This window comes from Mus pahari, chromosome 1, assembly GCF_900095145.1.
Source record: "Mus pahari chromosome 1, PAHARI_EIJ_v1.1, whole genome shotgun sequence".
Lineage (NCBI taxonomy): Eukaryota > Metazoa > Chordata > Mammalia > Rodentia > Muridae > Mus > Mus pahari.
Genome location: NC_034590.1, coordinates 155296312 through 155312459, shown reverse-complemented (window position 1 = coordinate 155312459; position 16148 = coordinate 155296312). Strand labels below are relative to the sequence as shown.

At 45.6% G+C, this 16148-nt stretch overlaps 1 protein-coding gene across 1 annotated transcript in view; it reads left to right on the top strand.

Annotated features, from left to right (window-relative positions):
• The window catches only part of Dnmbp (dynamin binding protein), a 92618-nt gene that overhangs the window by 16448 nt on the left and 60022 nt on the right, over positions 1–16148 (top strand). Inside the window, exons 2-3 of the mRNA XM_021198524.2 lie at positions 14156–14310; positions 15710–15832. Of these exons, the coding sequence (XP_021054183.1) occupies positions 14166–14310; positions 15710–15832 (268 nt within the window). The 5' untranslated portion in view covers positions 14156–14165. The remainder of the gene's footprint in view (positions 1–14155; positions 14311–15709; positions 15833–16148) is intronic.

Genomic DNA, 16148 nt, shown 5'->3' with positions numbered 1-16148 from the left:
GGTTATGAGCCACCATGTGGTTGCTGGGATTTGAACTCCGGACCTTTGGAAGAGCAGTCGGGTGCTCTTACCCACTGAGCCATCTCACCAGCCCTCATTTTTATTTTTTAAAGGCTTCTTGAAAGATTTACTGTTTTTATTTAACGTATGCGTGTTTTTGCTTTCTTGTACGTACGTGCACTGCATACATACCTATGACCTGGGAAAGTCAGGAGGGAGCTATGGCCCCACTAGAACTAAGGTAAGGACTGTTGTGAGCCATCGTGTAGATGCTGGGAACTGAACTCTGGTCCTCTGCAGGAACTGCTTAACCTCTGAGCCATCTCTCCACCCCCTAACTTGTTTTTGTAAAAGCAAAACAAAATGGTATGTAGAACTAGACAGAACAAAATAGTGAACTCTGACCCTCCGTGTCTGAGCAGGAATCGCTGCATCAGCTGCTAGCTGGCCCCAGAACAGGATGCTGGAAGCTTTAGGACAGTGGTTCTCAGCCTGGGGGCCGAATGACCCTTTTATAGGAGTTGCCTAAGACCATCAGAAAACAGATATTTCCGAGATGATTCATAACAGTAGCAGAGTTGGTTATGAAGTAAGAACAAAAACAACTTTATAGTTGGAGTCACCGCATCATGAGGGACTGTATCAAAGGGTCGCAGCATTAGGAAGGTTGAGATGTGCTGCTCTAGGACATAGTTCTAGTTGGTGGAGATTATCTGCATTTGCCATTTATAAGGCAATTAGCTTTGCAGCTTATGTCAACTGCCAGTATCTGTAACATAATTAAAGCACATTTTTTTTTCTTGTTCTCTATCGTGGCAGTTTGTGATATAAATCTTTCCGTTTCTTTCTAGCTTGATCTTATCCCAACTGCCATTAAAATAATGTGGCAGCTGGAAAGACGGCCCAGCTGTTAAGAGCACACTGCCTGCCCTGGCTTTCCCGTCCAGCCGTTCTGGGTTAGGTTCCCAGCCCTCACAGCAGTTTTTACTTCCAGTCCCAAGAGATGTACGCCCTCTTCTGGCTTCTGCAGGCACCGCATGCATGTGATGCACAGACTTACAGGCAGACAAGATACCCAGACACATGAAATAAAAGCAAAGGTTTAAAAAAAGATTTAAAAAAAAAAAATGCTAGCCCCAGATTAATTAGTTTCTTGCACGTTGTTGCCCACTTGGAAACATCCATTTATGTGAGGTGACCCTGCCCCCACTGTAGAATCCCCTCATCCCGCAGGAGGATTAGACTTTGTCTCCTCTTCAGTTCTTTCCTTTTTGGAAGAGAGAAGGGTGTGGCTTAAGACAGGATATCACTGTGTAGCCTTAGCTGGTCTGGAACTCACTATGTAGAGCAGGTTGGCTTTGAACTCCCAGCCTCTGCCTCCTGAGTGCTGTGATTAAAGAAAGACACATGCCACCATGCCTGGCCCCGTCCTTCTGTGTTTTCGCTGCTTGCCTGTCCGCCCGCCCTCCAGGCCTTGTTTTTGTGAGTGCCAGACCCCACATGACTTTTTTTTCTTCTCCATCAGACGCTGCCCTGCATGGGCTGATCTTGCAGTTCTTTATCGGAGACTCTACAGTGTTCCTTATCTTAGTAAAATTTTGCTTAATCACAACCTTCTCTCCTTCCTTACTCTTAGCAAATCATATTGAATACTGCTAACTCCTGGTGTGTTTTATTCAGTTATTCCTAATAACTACAACTTAAAATTGTAATAAATGAATGTGTACCAAGACTTTGAATAACATGCTTTACTCACTTTCCCAAATACTTTCTTTATAAGGCGTGGTCCCCTTTGTGTTTGTGGGGAAGGGCAAGGCTGTTCGTCCTGTGTTAAGACATTAATTAAGTCTTTGTTCAGCTATCTAAGCTGTTTAGTGGGTATATTGCATCTTGGTATAGTTCCTTGTTCACCTTGAAAAGAAGCTGCCAGAGATCCCATGCTTCTCTCCAGCGTGGTGACTTTAGTTTCTGTAAGAGGCCAGTGGTCATTCTTACTGTTTGTGTAAAGCTACAAGCCCATTTCCCAGGGCGCTTAGATATCAGTATTCCTTAAAAGTGACCTAAATTCTCTACCCTGGGAATAGTTGCAGATATTTTTAACTTTAGTCAAATGGGTCTCTCCATGTTCTTTCTGCCCAAATCTACAGGTTTCTTCCTTCCTTCCTTCCTTCCTTCCTGCCTGCCTGCCTGCCTGCCTGCCTGCCTGCTTTCCTTCCTTCCTGCCTTCCTTCCTTTATTATTTCTCCCAAGGCATCAAGAATAGTTCACAGGCTGGCATGGGCTGGAGGATGGGGAGATTCTGTGTCTTTTAAATCTTCTGAGGCTGAAAGGCTAGCTCACCTTGAACCAATAGATAAAGAAAGAAACTCGATGCCTGTGTCCCAGATCTCGGTAACAGGTGTCCTCCTTGCTTGGAGCACTGTGGGAAGACATTCTCTGAGCCTCTCCTGAAAAATCTCTCCAAGATGCCTGTTTTCACTTGTGTACCTCGCTGTTATCTGCAGCCACACCCTCACGTTTCAGTTCAGAGTTTCATTTTAATCTTGACTTGTGCAACTGCTATCATACAGATTCTGTGCATGTTACATCTGCACTGTCATGGAACCCCTGATTTGAATGTGTCATTAAGTTGCCCAGCTCAGACATGTCCCTTCTATCTAGCTATGAGTCAGTGGGTCTTAAATTCCCACTCATAAATGAGGTTCACACATGATTTAAGAAACATCAGTCTGAGAGCATACTTAAGGGGCTCCTACGTTAAGTCATTTGGAAAGAAGTTTTTCCCCATCAATGTCTTAAAATGTTGTAGGTCTCAAAACATTAATCATGGGACCTCCATTTACACAGTTTTGTTCAAAAGAGAATATTGATGCAAAGGGGTATGGGCAATTTCTTCTAAAAAAGAGATTACAGCTAGAAAGAGAGGGAGGTGTCGGCTCACGGGGTGTGGGGTGGAAGCCTGACGGGACAGTTTTCAGGGGACCTTCATGATGCTCTCTTCAGATGTGAGAACTGAAGGGCTGGCCCTTCCATGGCTGGCAGAAGCTCAGCGCTCTACCCCATCCCCTTGGCTGAGAATGCTGCCTTCTTCCTCGGGACAAGTGTTGATGTGACAACTGTTGCAGGTGAACAGTTAGGACAGGTCCACACATCCGATCTGAGAGTCGTTTTCTACCTTGGTTTCTTCTGTGCTGCAGAGCCAGCGCTCACTAGAGCTGCGGTGGTGTAGCTATGTGGCACTCCCTCCCCCGCCCGGTGGGTCCCCCCCCCCCCCCCCCGGGGGCCCCCCCCCCCCCCCCCCCCGGTTTGGGTTTGTAGATCATCCTTTGGGGTTTTCCTTGAGGAATCACCTGCCGCCAGTGCTGACCTCCTTCCTGTCCAGCATCAGCTCTGTGACCCGAAGCAGTGGAGGAGAGGCTGCCTTCCCAGCTTCTCCCATTTCCTTCCTTCCTGAAGCTGCTCTAGGCTTCGTTTGCTGACACCTCTGATCCCCATCCCCGGTCAGGAGAGAAGCTTAGAGCTGCAGGGTTGAACACAGCTCACTGAGGGCCTGACATCACTTAAGAGGATTCCCTGAAGGTCGTATTTCCTGGAGAATTCAGTTATAAAACTTGGGAAAGCACAAGATCTCCCTCCATAAAGCATACCCAGACCCGGAGGGGGAGAACAGGCCTTTCAGTAAGGGAGACCCCAGAGAATTTGTTCTACTGTAGATGGTGTCACCACGCTTTCTGAGAGCATGAATAGACAGTTAAGTTTTGAGGGGAGAGTGAGGAAGTGCCTAGGCATTAATTGTTTTTTTTTTTAAGGTTTTGTTTGTTTTCTACCTCCCGTGTCTCTCTCTGTCTCCCTGACTCCCTCTTACTCTCTATGGTTTTTCCTTAATAAATCCTATGTTCACTTCCTGTCAACTGGTTGCTTGAATCACCTCTTGACCTATGGCTGACTTTATTTAATCCTCTTTACAATATTCAGGCAGAAAGCTCTTGGATTAAAGGTGTGTGGTAGGGCCGAGCCACGCTGTGACTAGAAACAGGCTTTTCCAGTAAATAATCCACAATCTAGGGTTCACAGTGTGATCAGGTATCCTGTAACAGTGCTTTGCCCGCTTGTAGGTGTACATACCATGTGCGCGTGGGCCACCTATGGAGACTTGGATCTCCTGGAGCCAGAGCTATAGGCAGTTGTAACTCACCATGTGGGTGCTGGGAACCAAACCTGAGTCTTATGTGAGAACAGCAAATGCTCCTAACACCTGAGACATCTCTCCTGACCTCTACTGTGTTTTTAAACCTTCAAAATTGATGTCCTTGGTGTCTGTCTCACTTGGATTTACAGCGGTGGAACCATGAGACTACCCCATGCAGTCCTATACCCTAGGTTTTCCTTCTTTCCAATACATGGTCTCCATGCATCGAGCTCTAGGGATCCTTTGGGCCCGTCTCACCCTGGGGGCCAGCAGAAGCAGAGAGCATAATCCCGTCGGAGGATTTGAGGAAGTCGAACTTAGAATGCACAGGTTTAGGGAAAATAAAAAGGGATTGTACTTGACGCCAAGGCTAATGAGGAGCCACTCCAGGGGATGGAAGATTTACCTTATTGGGCAGGAAGTGCCGTCTGGAGAAGGTCTCCTGGCTGTATGTAGCCTTTGGTTTGTATGTTGCCTCACCAAGTCAGTCCAGCAGGGGGGGGGGAAACCCAGCTTCTCCCGCCTCTGCCTTTAGATCCCTGCTGTCCTATTGGTTAGACCCAGCTTCTCTTGGGGCACAAAGCAGGCTGGAGGACAGAATTGGAAGGGCTGATGTTCTGTGTCCAGTGTGTACCCAGTTCAGACCTTTACCCCAAAGGCCATGTTGGAAATTACTCATTAAGCAGGTTGCTATCAGTATCTATCTGGGTGAAAGTTTACAGCTCATGATCTCAGATCTTTAACAATGTGTTCAGACTTGTGGATATGTTGCTTATTAAAAATAATCACTCTCCCAGGCCTTAGTTTGAATTTCATCACGTTTTATAACATGTTAAACATGTTGGTTTTTCTATTGTGATAAATGAATATAACATATGCTTTACCATTTTGAGCATTTTAAGTGTACAGTTTCATACCACTAATTCGCTACCATCTGCCTCCAGAACTTTCTCATGTTCCCCAACTGAATGCTAGCTCTCTGGCCATTCCTCTGTCTCTGTGCCTCTGGCTGCTCCGAGTACTTCATCTGAGTGGGATCCGGCAGTGTCTGTCCCGTGTCTGCTGGTCTCACAAAGCATAGCATCTTCAAGGTTGATCCGTGTGGCATTATGTGTTACTGCTCTTTTTCCCTTTAAAAGGGTCAGATAATAGTATGTGTTTCATGACATGTTATAAAATCTTATTTCTGGATATTTTCATAATTTCACCTTTATAGTATTACCTTTCACATACCCAGGGCTGGAAGGATGGCTCAGAGGGTTAGAGCACTGGCTGCTCTTCCTGAGGATCTGGGTTCACTGCCCAGTGCCCACGTGGCAGCTCCCAACCATCTGTAACTCCGGTCCCAGAGGACCCACTTTCTTCTGGGCTGCGGTGCACATGTGGCACACAGACAGACAAGCAGGGAAACATGCACACACATGAAATAGAGACTTGTGAATGTTTTATGTTCCCTGATTATTAGTCACACACAGGAGTGGCATATTTAGTCCAATGTTTTTATCCAGAGAGACCCAGGCTAGCCTTGAATAATTCCTACCTTGTCTCCCTAAGATACTGCTATGCGTACTGTACCTTAAAGATTGGCTTAACATATTCCTTTCTTTTGTCCTCCTCCCTAAATAGCTGGTTTTTAGGCTGCAACAGTTAAACTCTATAGCATAGCCAGTCACTTGCCTGTGAAGTGAAATGGAATATTGCAAAAGGAGACCCAGTTCTTTTATTGAAGATCTATGCTTGTTTGCTTTTTCTTTTATGCATTCTTACGCTTACACAGGTATTTTCAAACAATAGGAATCTTTTTTTTTTTTTAACAGTTTAGTGTGTATCTGGCTTGTACATGGAAGACTAAAACATTAATTTGTGAAACGTGGTCTTTGCCAACTAAATCTAAGATGCAGTGTTTAGAACCTGATACGGCGATGGTTTTCTGCAGTAATGTTTGATGAGTTTTAGATACAGTCATGATCAGTGTGCATTTGAAGAAAAATGTTTACATGCCCAATCTAATGTCGCACAAATCTTCAAGATGATATACAAACAAAGTCTATGGGGGTAGGAACGCAGAAGATGGAGGGGCACAGAGGGATGGGCAGCATGTGATAGAAACAGCAATGGCAAGTGTTTAAATGTGTGGGAACACGTAACCTGCTGTTCATCAAAGCAACGGCAAATGAACTCGGAAGTGAGTCTAGGTGGGAGAGGCCAGCCCAGCACCCTGCCCTCTTATTGAGCCACACCCCTGGCCTATTCTGTTTGGGTAGGACTACTCAGTACCTCAAGCAGGGTGGAGCAAAGTTTTAAAAAAATTAAATGTGATCAAACGAGGGTCCTGGTTTGTTTGTTTGTTTGGTTGGTTGGTTGGTTGTTGTTGATGTTGTTTTGGGACTGGGTTTCTCTATGTAGCCCTGGCTGTTCTAGAACTCTGTAGATTAAGTTGGCCCAAACTCACAGAGATCGGCTTGCCTCTGCCTGAGTGCTAGAAATAAAGGCATGTGTCACCACACCTGACCCAAATTTATTTGTGAATATGTATTTGTATGCATTCATGTATGTATGTATGCACACATCCTCCGAGATGTCTGGGAGGCCAGAAGAACATGTAATTCCTCTGGATCTGGAATTACACATGGCTGTGATCCACCTGACAGGGGTTCTGCGATTCTGCCTTTGGTGCAAGAACAACAATTGGTCTCAGCTGCTGAGCTGTATCTGTGGTCCCCAGACAAGCTTAAAGACATATCATTAAAGACGCTTCTTCCTTATTGTACCAGTATGTTTGTGCCCCTCTGAGAGGGAAATGTTCTTCATAGCCTTCCTTGAATTCATAATGACTGTCGTTCACTGTATTTTGAATTACCAAGATTTGCATTCTTAGGACATGTTTGGGAAGGGACAGCTGGCAGCCACTAGACTAAGCTTTTTGGGTTCCAGGACTAGCCCATCTCCTACGATGCGGCCTGTGCCATGGACCGCTCACTGTCTGCCCCTACTTGCCCTTGGGGATTGGAGGTGAGGTGGCTCTGAATCAATGGCACAGATTCCTGGAGCAGGTGAGAACACTGCAGCCAGCTCCTATGAACACTGCCACAATCTCCACCTGTAGTCCACCTGCATCCCATTGGTCACAAGCACGTGTCTCTTCCAAGCAGCAGTCCTGATTGGCTGGCATTGTCTGTGTCTCTCAGGCAGTCTTCAGTTAGGTCCTCCTGCAGGAGATGCCTTTGCAGCTGCAGGGTGTCCCCCCACACACCCCAGCGTTTATGCAGAGGAAGCCATGGTATTCCTCCTACACTACACATTTTGAATGTCCTTGGAATGAATGCCATTAGAGCAAACTTGAATTAAGAGGCATTGGCCCATGATAAATATTAGAATATCCATAGGGAGCATGGCTCACTTGTAAGTGCTTGTTCTACAAGCGTGAGGGCCTGAGTTCAGATCCCCTTCAACCACACAGAAAACCAGGGTGGGGGGGGTGCATCTGTAACCCCAGCATTTGGGGCGGGGGAGGGGGGTTTGCTGGCCAGCTAATCTGGCCTAACAAGTGAGCTCCAAGTTCAGAGAGAAACCTTGTCTCAGAAGATTAGAAGAAGAGGGTCCATAGGGTGGCTAGGTGGGTAAGGGAGTGTGTTGAGTGTGTCGTCAGGCCTGACCACCTGAGTCACATGCCCGGAACTCACATGATGAAATGAGAGAAGTGGTTCCTGCAAGTTGTCCTCTCACACATGTACATGGCATGCAGTACACATGTGTCCACACATATACATGCAATAAATAAATAATATGTAAAAAATACTAAAAAATAGAACACCTGACTTCAAACTCTTGTCTCTGGCACATGCACACACACATCCATGTGCGTATGCACTTGCACACATAGCACACACATGCACAAGTACACATGCACACACAATTACTGCAGACTTAAGACATGATCTCCCCTCTAGATCAGAAAACAACCTTTTACATGTTGCAACCTTTTAATGCAATTCCTCATGTTGTGGTGACCCCCAACCATAAAATTATTTCATTGCTACTTCATAACTGTAATTTACTACTGTTACGAATTATAATGGAAATATCTGATATTCAGGATATCTGATATTCAACCCCTGTGGGGGTCGAGATCCACAGGTTGAGAATCAATACTAGATGGATAAGACTGTTTCCTCCTGGGCTAGTGCAGTAGGTTCTTCTCAGCAGGAAGCTGCGCTGGGATGGAGAGTGGATCATTTGCTGTAGCAGATTAGAATCTAAATGCCCCTCAGCCCAGAACTGTGTCAAGAACTGTGTTAAAAGGCTGTCCAATGACTGGCCTGCCTGCTGGAGCTAAGTTTCTAACTCGCCTGGCTAGATAAATCTTTGTTGACTATGTTAATAAATCATAGAAAAGAAGAAGAGTTTGAATTTTAAGCGACTAATGTAAAAATTGAGATTTGGGAAAAGATTAATCACTGATATTTTAGTGTACAGAAAAGAATTGTAATTTTGGCTGAGAGGGAAAGAGTCCTTAATTTAAGAAAACAAACAATAAACAGATGTAGATGTGGGTGCGTGGCATATGCCTATAACTCCAGTCTTGGGGAGCCTGAGGCAAAAGGATTGTCACGACTTCAAGACCAGCCTAGACTACAAAGTAAGATCTTGGTTTATCTAAATAATAATAATAATAATTAATAATAATAATAATAATAATAATAATAAATTATTATTATTATTATCATTTTAAAAATTAAAAATAAAACCACGACAAAGAATTCTGGTTAAGACACATATGCCCAAGTTTGATGGATATTTCTTTTCTTTTCTTTCTTTTCTTTTCTTTTGTAATAATAAACACAACAAGTGGCAAATGGGTAAGGGCCAGAGAGTAATTGATAAAGTCAGTTACTGTGGTCAGATGTTGTGCTGTAACCTTGGCAGTGAGTGTACAATTCTTTCTACCTCAGTTCCTGACAAAATATTGAAGAAACTGAAAAGGGGAAGTGATGGCTTGGCAGTTTTCGAAGGAAAGAGGATGTGATTTAAGAAAAGTGGTGTTATAAGTAAAGAGAGCCTAGGAGCCCCCAGGCTTGAACCCTGCTAAGCCGGTCCTTAGCTGTTGAGTCTGGGTGAATTGCTAAGTGCTGGGACCTGAGCCTTGCTGACCACAGTGTGGTGGCCGGTGCAGGCTCCGGGTTCATGTGGCATGGTGTGCACTCAGGTGGAAGTTTTCTTAGTGTCCTTTGGGCTAATCAGAACAAGAAGTCCTGGGTACCCACGCTTGACCAGAAGGGCTCACGCTGTCCCTGCCCTCTTACCTCCTCACCGCCTACCCCCAGCCCCTGTTAGACCTGGACAAACTAGAGACTGAAACTATTAACACCAGAGATGGCTAGTTTACCGTTAGGTGAGCAGAACTACGGGCTGAGGTATAAGTAGTTTCAGGTATTCCAACCAGCTTCCGTCAGTTACCTAAGCCTTCCTGTGCGTGCATGCATTGCTGCCCGCCTGCAGACAAATGGGCAGAAGCCGTTTCCTTCACAAATTCCTTTGGAGTTTACTTTCCAAAAGAGGTTGAAGAATCATGTTTCTGAGGATATTTATGTTTCAACTCTTTAGAGGAAGAAATAGGTACTTGCTAGTAGGGAAGGGTGGGGTTCTACATCCTGATGTCCCTGGCAGCGCTGTATTGGACAGTAATCTCCCAGCTTTTCCTCAGCCCATCTGTCCTGTAGTTTCTTCTGCAAACTTCCATCTGGACTTGGAACATCTTACAGAAGCCACTAGAGATTAAGTTCTGAAACGCACTCGAAGACTTCTAGATAGCCTGAGCATGGGTGACAATGGGTGCTTCTTAGATTGTGTACAAGGCGGGATCAACTCCGGGAGTGTGCGTCACCTGAGTTAAGTGGGAGACGTCAAGACCCGCCTCCTCGCTGCACACATGAATCACGGACCTGTGATGCCTGTGCCCTTCTAGGGTGTGTGTCCCTTGGGATTATAGACTCATTCCTGCAGAGTAGGAGGTCAGTCAGTAAAAGACTTGATTGAGCCAGAATCTTCTCTGCCTGTGAGTCATTTTCCCCGGACTGTGAAAAGGAGTCAAGAGGAATTCTTAACTCTTTCAGCTCACGAGGCCAAAGGGCAAGAACTCGGCAGGTCGAGGCCCATTCCTTACCTCACAGCTCAGAGGAGGAGCTGTGCATTCGGTCAGACAGGGAGAACTCTGAGAAGATGTACAGGAGAATTATGTCCATCTTGGCCCAGTCCTGAGGACCTGTCTTAATAATGTGGATGGCTTAGAGATTTGCCAAATATTATGCTTGGTTTTCTGCTTCAAACAAACAAACCAACAAAAGACCCCTACCTTCTGCAGAAATCTGACATCTGGCAATTTCAGATGCCTGGAAGACAGCCAGAAAATAAGAAAGGGGCCTCAGAGTTTGTGAAAAGTGTCGAACCCCACTTCGTCCCCCCAGTGCCAATGTGTGTCCCTTACCTCTGCAGAGGGTGCTAGCTAGCCTGCTGTCCAGAGGTTGTCCGCTTCTATCCATCTGGGAACTTTTAGTAATGTTGGTGCTGTAGACTGTAAACCAGAAGTTGGATCGAATTGGGCATGGTGTCACATACCCTTAGCCCTGACACTTGGGAGGCAGAAGCTGGTGGATCTTTATGAATCCAAGGCTAGCCTACATAATGAGTACAAGGTCTACATAATGAGTTTCACCTAGGACTATACAGTTAGACTCTGTCTCAAAAAAATAAAAACGTAGGGTAGAAAAACTGACAGGGTGGGGTGGCTAAGAAGATAATCCAGAGGTTAAAAACATCGGCTGCTCTTCCAGAGGACCTCAGTTCAATTCCCAGCACCCATAGGGCAGCTCCCAACCATCTGTAACTCCAGTCCCAGGAGACCTGCCATCCTCTTTGGTAGGTGCCCAGGTACACATGTGACATACATACAGGCAAAACACCCATATGCATAAGAAAACTATATGAATTTTTTTTAATGAAGCTGATGGATGAGACCAGCTGACCTGGGAACAGGCCAGTGCCAAGAAAGGCCTGAGCTTCTGTAATTGTCTAGGACTGCAGCTGTGGTTAAACACAGTACTGAATGTATTGAATCTGCTTCCAGCAGCCGGAGTAAACCCTGTTCACTTGGAATCTTTGGACGCCATCAGGAAGGCACAAGGTGTGTCTTGCTCTTGGGTGCTGGGATTGACAGGCACATGCCGCGTCACACTTGGCCCTGTGTGTCTATTTAAAAACCTGGTCACAATTAGATTAACCACATTGAAATAAGAAGGTCTGAAGTGTTTATACTTGAAGACCTTCTCTTTAAACTTGAAGTTTCTTCTCTGGTGGCCAATGGCTATAGAAATGATTTTTAATAAGCTAATGTTTAATGAGAAGCTGTAACTGCCAGTAGCTGAAGACAGTCATGTGCCTGTTATGTCCTCAGCACGTTCGCACAGCATCCTGGGTATGGCTTTGGGGACAGACAGATTTGGATTCCCGTTCTGTGTCTGACTTACTGTGTGACTTGGAGCTATCACTTTGAACCTATGTTCTCATCTGCCAAATGGGAACCAATAACGCACGGGCAGGTTGGTTGTTGTGAGGACTCACTGATGTGGAATGCCGTACAGTGTGTGGCATGAGGAAGCACTGTGTAAGAATTGGTCACTGATCTTTATCATTACAGTCATACTCATGGTGATAACTTTGGAAGTATTAATGTCTTCATTTCTCAGGTCCTGGCAATGGAATTGCCAAAAGTTCAGTGTGCCCAGGGTGAATAAGCTAATGAATTTTGCGATGTCACTATAGGAGCCTAGTGCTTTACATGCACACGGTGCTGTCTCCTCAGAGTATATGTATATAAATACTAGGTTTGGGTTTTGCCTCTTCTTTTTTTTTTCTCTTGAAACAAGTTCTCACTGTGTGTCTCTAGCACACCCAGAGCTCATCCTGCAGACCGGTCTGACCTCTTACCTCAGAGATCTGCCTGCCTCTCTGCCCCTTGAGTGCTGTATACCACTAAACACAGCTAATTAGACGCTTTTAATACGCGTTCAGTAGTAGAGCACTGGTCTAGCATGGGTGAGGCCCCAGGCTCCCTCTGGAGCACCACAAAAGGAAAACGAAAGCGGGAAGCCTGTGGTAGGAAGGGGACAGGGACTGCAATAGCCACTTCTCTATTTTGCTGTGGTCCCTAGTATCTCACTATTGAAGAAGAAGAAAAAAAAAAAAAACCAAAACAGTAACACAAGAATAAGCTACTTTGACCCAATGGTCCAAGTCAAATATGCAATATATAACATGTAACTGTAGCATAGGTAAAACACCAATATACTGAGCCATTTATTAGATGTCTCCTAGTTTTTGTTCACACCAGTGAAAGTCACAAGCAATAGTTACAGCTGTTTTAGTTTTCTCTTTCCATTAGACATTAAAAAAATATTTATATATATATTTATTTACTCTGTGTGTGTGTGCGTGTGCGTGTGTGCATGTGTGTGTGTGTGTGTGTGTGTGTATACACCATGTGTGTGGTACCCCAGAGGTCAGATGAAGGCTTTGCATTCCCTGGAGCTGCCTGATGTGGATGCTGGGCATCAAGTTCGTGTCCCCTGGAAGAGCGGTAAGCTCTTAACTACTGTGCTGTCCCTCCAGGCCCCCAGCCCCTTCTCTCTCCTGTCATAGGTCCCAGGAATCAAACTCAGGTTATCAGGCTTAGTGACAGTCACCTTTATCAGCTGAGCCATCTCACTGGCCCGACTTGGCGCTTTTGATGAGGTTAATCATATGTGAGATGAAAAAAAATTCCATATTCAGCAGCACCAAATGGGTCTTTGAGGAAACTCAAGAAACACTTGGGCCCTGGCAGCCTGGAGAGCTTGAGCTGCCCCTGGAAAGCCCCTGGGAAGGTATTTGGAGAATGTGTGTCTGGTCATGGCTCAGCACTCCCAGGTGAGCACACCCAGGCCCCTCGTGTCTTCACTTTCTAGTGTGCAGACACATCCTGAGGTCTCCAGCACCCCCCCCCCCCCATACACACACACGAGGGCAGTGGACCCATCATCCATTGCAGTGCAAACCTGAGACCATGTAGGTTAGACCACAGACTTCTTCAAACCAGAAAGAAAACTCAGCGTGCCAGTCCCAAGTGTCCCCTGGAGACACTGCCTCTGAGACTTCTTTTCTTGGACTTTTCTATGGGTGTTAAATCTTGTGTGTGTGTGTGTGTGTGTGTGTGTGTGTGTGTGTGTGTGTGTGTGAGACTGGGCTATGCTGATTTGCATGGGATGGCCCAGTGAGTCCTGGCCTGCTGCTGACTCAGTGACCTTGGGCAAATTAGATTATCTAAATTTACAGAGCCTTACCGTCCTGCTCTTATGGTTATCTTGGGAAATGGATGACATGCTGTATGTAATGTAAAGGGTTTGGTTTTTAAATAGTGTATTTTAAAAGTACTACATTGCAGCCGGGCGTGGTGGCGCACGCCTTTAATCCCAGCACTTGGGAGGCAGAGGCAGGCAGATTTCTGAGTTTGAGGCCAGCCTGGTCAACAGAGTGAGTTCCAGGACAGCCAGGGCTACACAGAGAAACCCTGTCTCGAAAAAAACAAAACAAAACAAAACAAAAAAAAGTACTACATTGCCTAGAACTTTAAACATGCTAAAATGTTATTTCCCTCCGTTCCTCCCTCCCTCCTCTTGTGCTTTGAAAGCCAGAGGTCCCAGCTCAGATCTTTTCTGTCTCTACACTTTAGGTGTGTTGTTAGTTTTTGGCTGTTATTGGTGTTTGTTTCCCAGTTCTAGAGTTACACTGAGAATTGGATGAAATTATTATTTTAAGGAAACAGCATTATATTTTTGCGTTTTATACTTACGTTATTTTAACTATTTTAAGAAACGTGTTTGTGGCACGTCTCCAGCAGCGCCGCTCTCTCAAGCTCCTGTCTTTCCATTCCAGTTTGGGAAGCATGGAGCCTGGATCCGTGGTCCGAGCCATCTTTGACTTCTGCCCTAGCGTCTCAGAGGAACTGCCACTCTTCGTGGGGGACGTTATCGAGGTGCTGGCCGTGGTGGATGAATTTTGGCTCCTAGGGAAGAAGGAAGATGTTACAGGTGAGAGAGCTGTGATGAATGGCCAAGCTTTTCATCAAACAACACACAGTCATGTTAACTTAGCCCTTAACTTACACGCACGTTGTGTGCACCGGGTTGGAGCATGTGATACAGCCCTGGTTCACAGTGCTGGGAGCATTGGCCAACTTTGGGGAAATGAATAGATTTCTAGTAGGAGCAATGCTTCTGTTCAGATAGAACCTAGGCAGGTGTTAGAAAGACCTGCTTGCTCAGTGGCCCTGACACAGGAGCACTGAGGAAACATAGTAGGACCCCAAGTGGCTGAAAGGTGCCATGGGGCTACAGAGGTCAAAGGTGAGGAGTTTAAGAGGCCAGAAACTTCGGTGCTTCCCACACCATCAAATCCCAGTGCTGTTGTTTTATGAATTGTGGGGTTGGGTACTGGAGAGATGGCTCAGCAGTTAAGAATGCTGACTGCTCTTCCAGAGGTCCTGAGTTCAATTCCCAGCAACCACAGGGTGACTCACAACCATCTGTAATGGGATCTGATGCCCTCTTCTGTTGTATCCAAAGACAGACGTACAGGCAACCACATAAGCACATAAAATGAAGCAATAAAAAAAAAAATTGAAAGGAATGATGGGAAGAGCAAAAAGACAGGAAGGCAACTGAAGAGATTTAACGTTGCCAGGGGACGCTGATGATGGCTCGAACCGAGGTGGTGGGTCTGGGAATCTGAGGTCCTCCAGCTGACAGGCCCTGTCTTTCTGTTTCACCTATAAAATTCTACCTATCTCCATACTAAAATGTTCTGCTTCATAACAAAATTATCCTCTTCCTGACCCATTATCGGCCTCCTCAGAACCACCACAGCTGCGTGCACAGCTGTTATGGATAGGCTTCCTGTATCTTTGGTTTCAGTGGATTTCAGATCTTTGAAGACCAAGACTACACAACTCACATTTTCCCTTGTAGTGAACTTGCTAGAGTGCTGGTGGTAAATGCTAATTTAGGCATGTAGTATGTGTGTGTGTATGTGTGTGTGTGTGTGTGTGTGTGTGTGTGTGCACATGCATGAGTGTGCATATACCAGTGCATGTGTGGAGCGTGTGAAGAACAGAGAACAGCTTGTAGGATTCATTTCTCTCCTCACACCTTGGTGGACCTGGGACTCTAATCATCAGGCTTGGCGACAAGCCCCTTTACCTACTGAACCAGCTCACTGGCCCAATAAATGATTTTGAATTGTATTCTCTGTGCTCTGCAGACATCTGGCTTTGTACCTTGCAATTTTTCTACAGTAAACTCTCTAATTATCAGCATTAAGTCTGTTTTCGACTCAGGGTTTGTAAATGGACTCAGAAAAGAAGCGGTCCTTGTACACAGGTTGCGATGAAAAGAACACTCTGTGTTTAACACGTGCGCTTCCATTTCTCAGGACAGTTCCCCAGCAGTTTTGTGGAGATCGTGACAATTCCCAGTCTGAAAGAGGGAGAGAGGCTGTTTGTCTGCATCAGCGAATTCATCTCTCGAGAGCTGAACACTCTTTCCCTCCATCGAGGTAAGCAGAGCTTCGGAGGTTTGCAGTATCTTGCAAACGGGAGGCTTTTAAAATGTTCACTCAAACCAGGCAGTTATCTCCGAAAAGTCCTCCACACTGATGTACATGATGGGGTGAGGGTGAGGCCTTATGCCAGGAGCATGTGATACCTTTCATAGTTACGCATTCTTATATTGTTTTAGATTTTGTTTTTGAGACAGAGCCTCGCTATATATCCCTGGCTTGGAACTTCATCCTTAGACCAGGCTGGCCTCAAACTCACAGGGATCTGTCTGCTTCTGACTCCTGAATGCTGGGATTAAAGGCGTGAGTGATT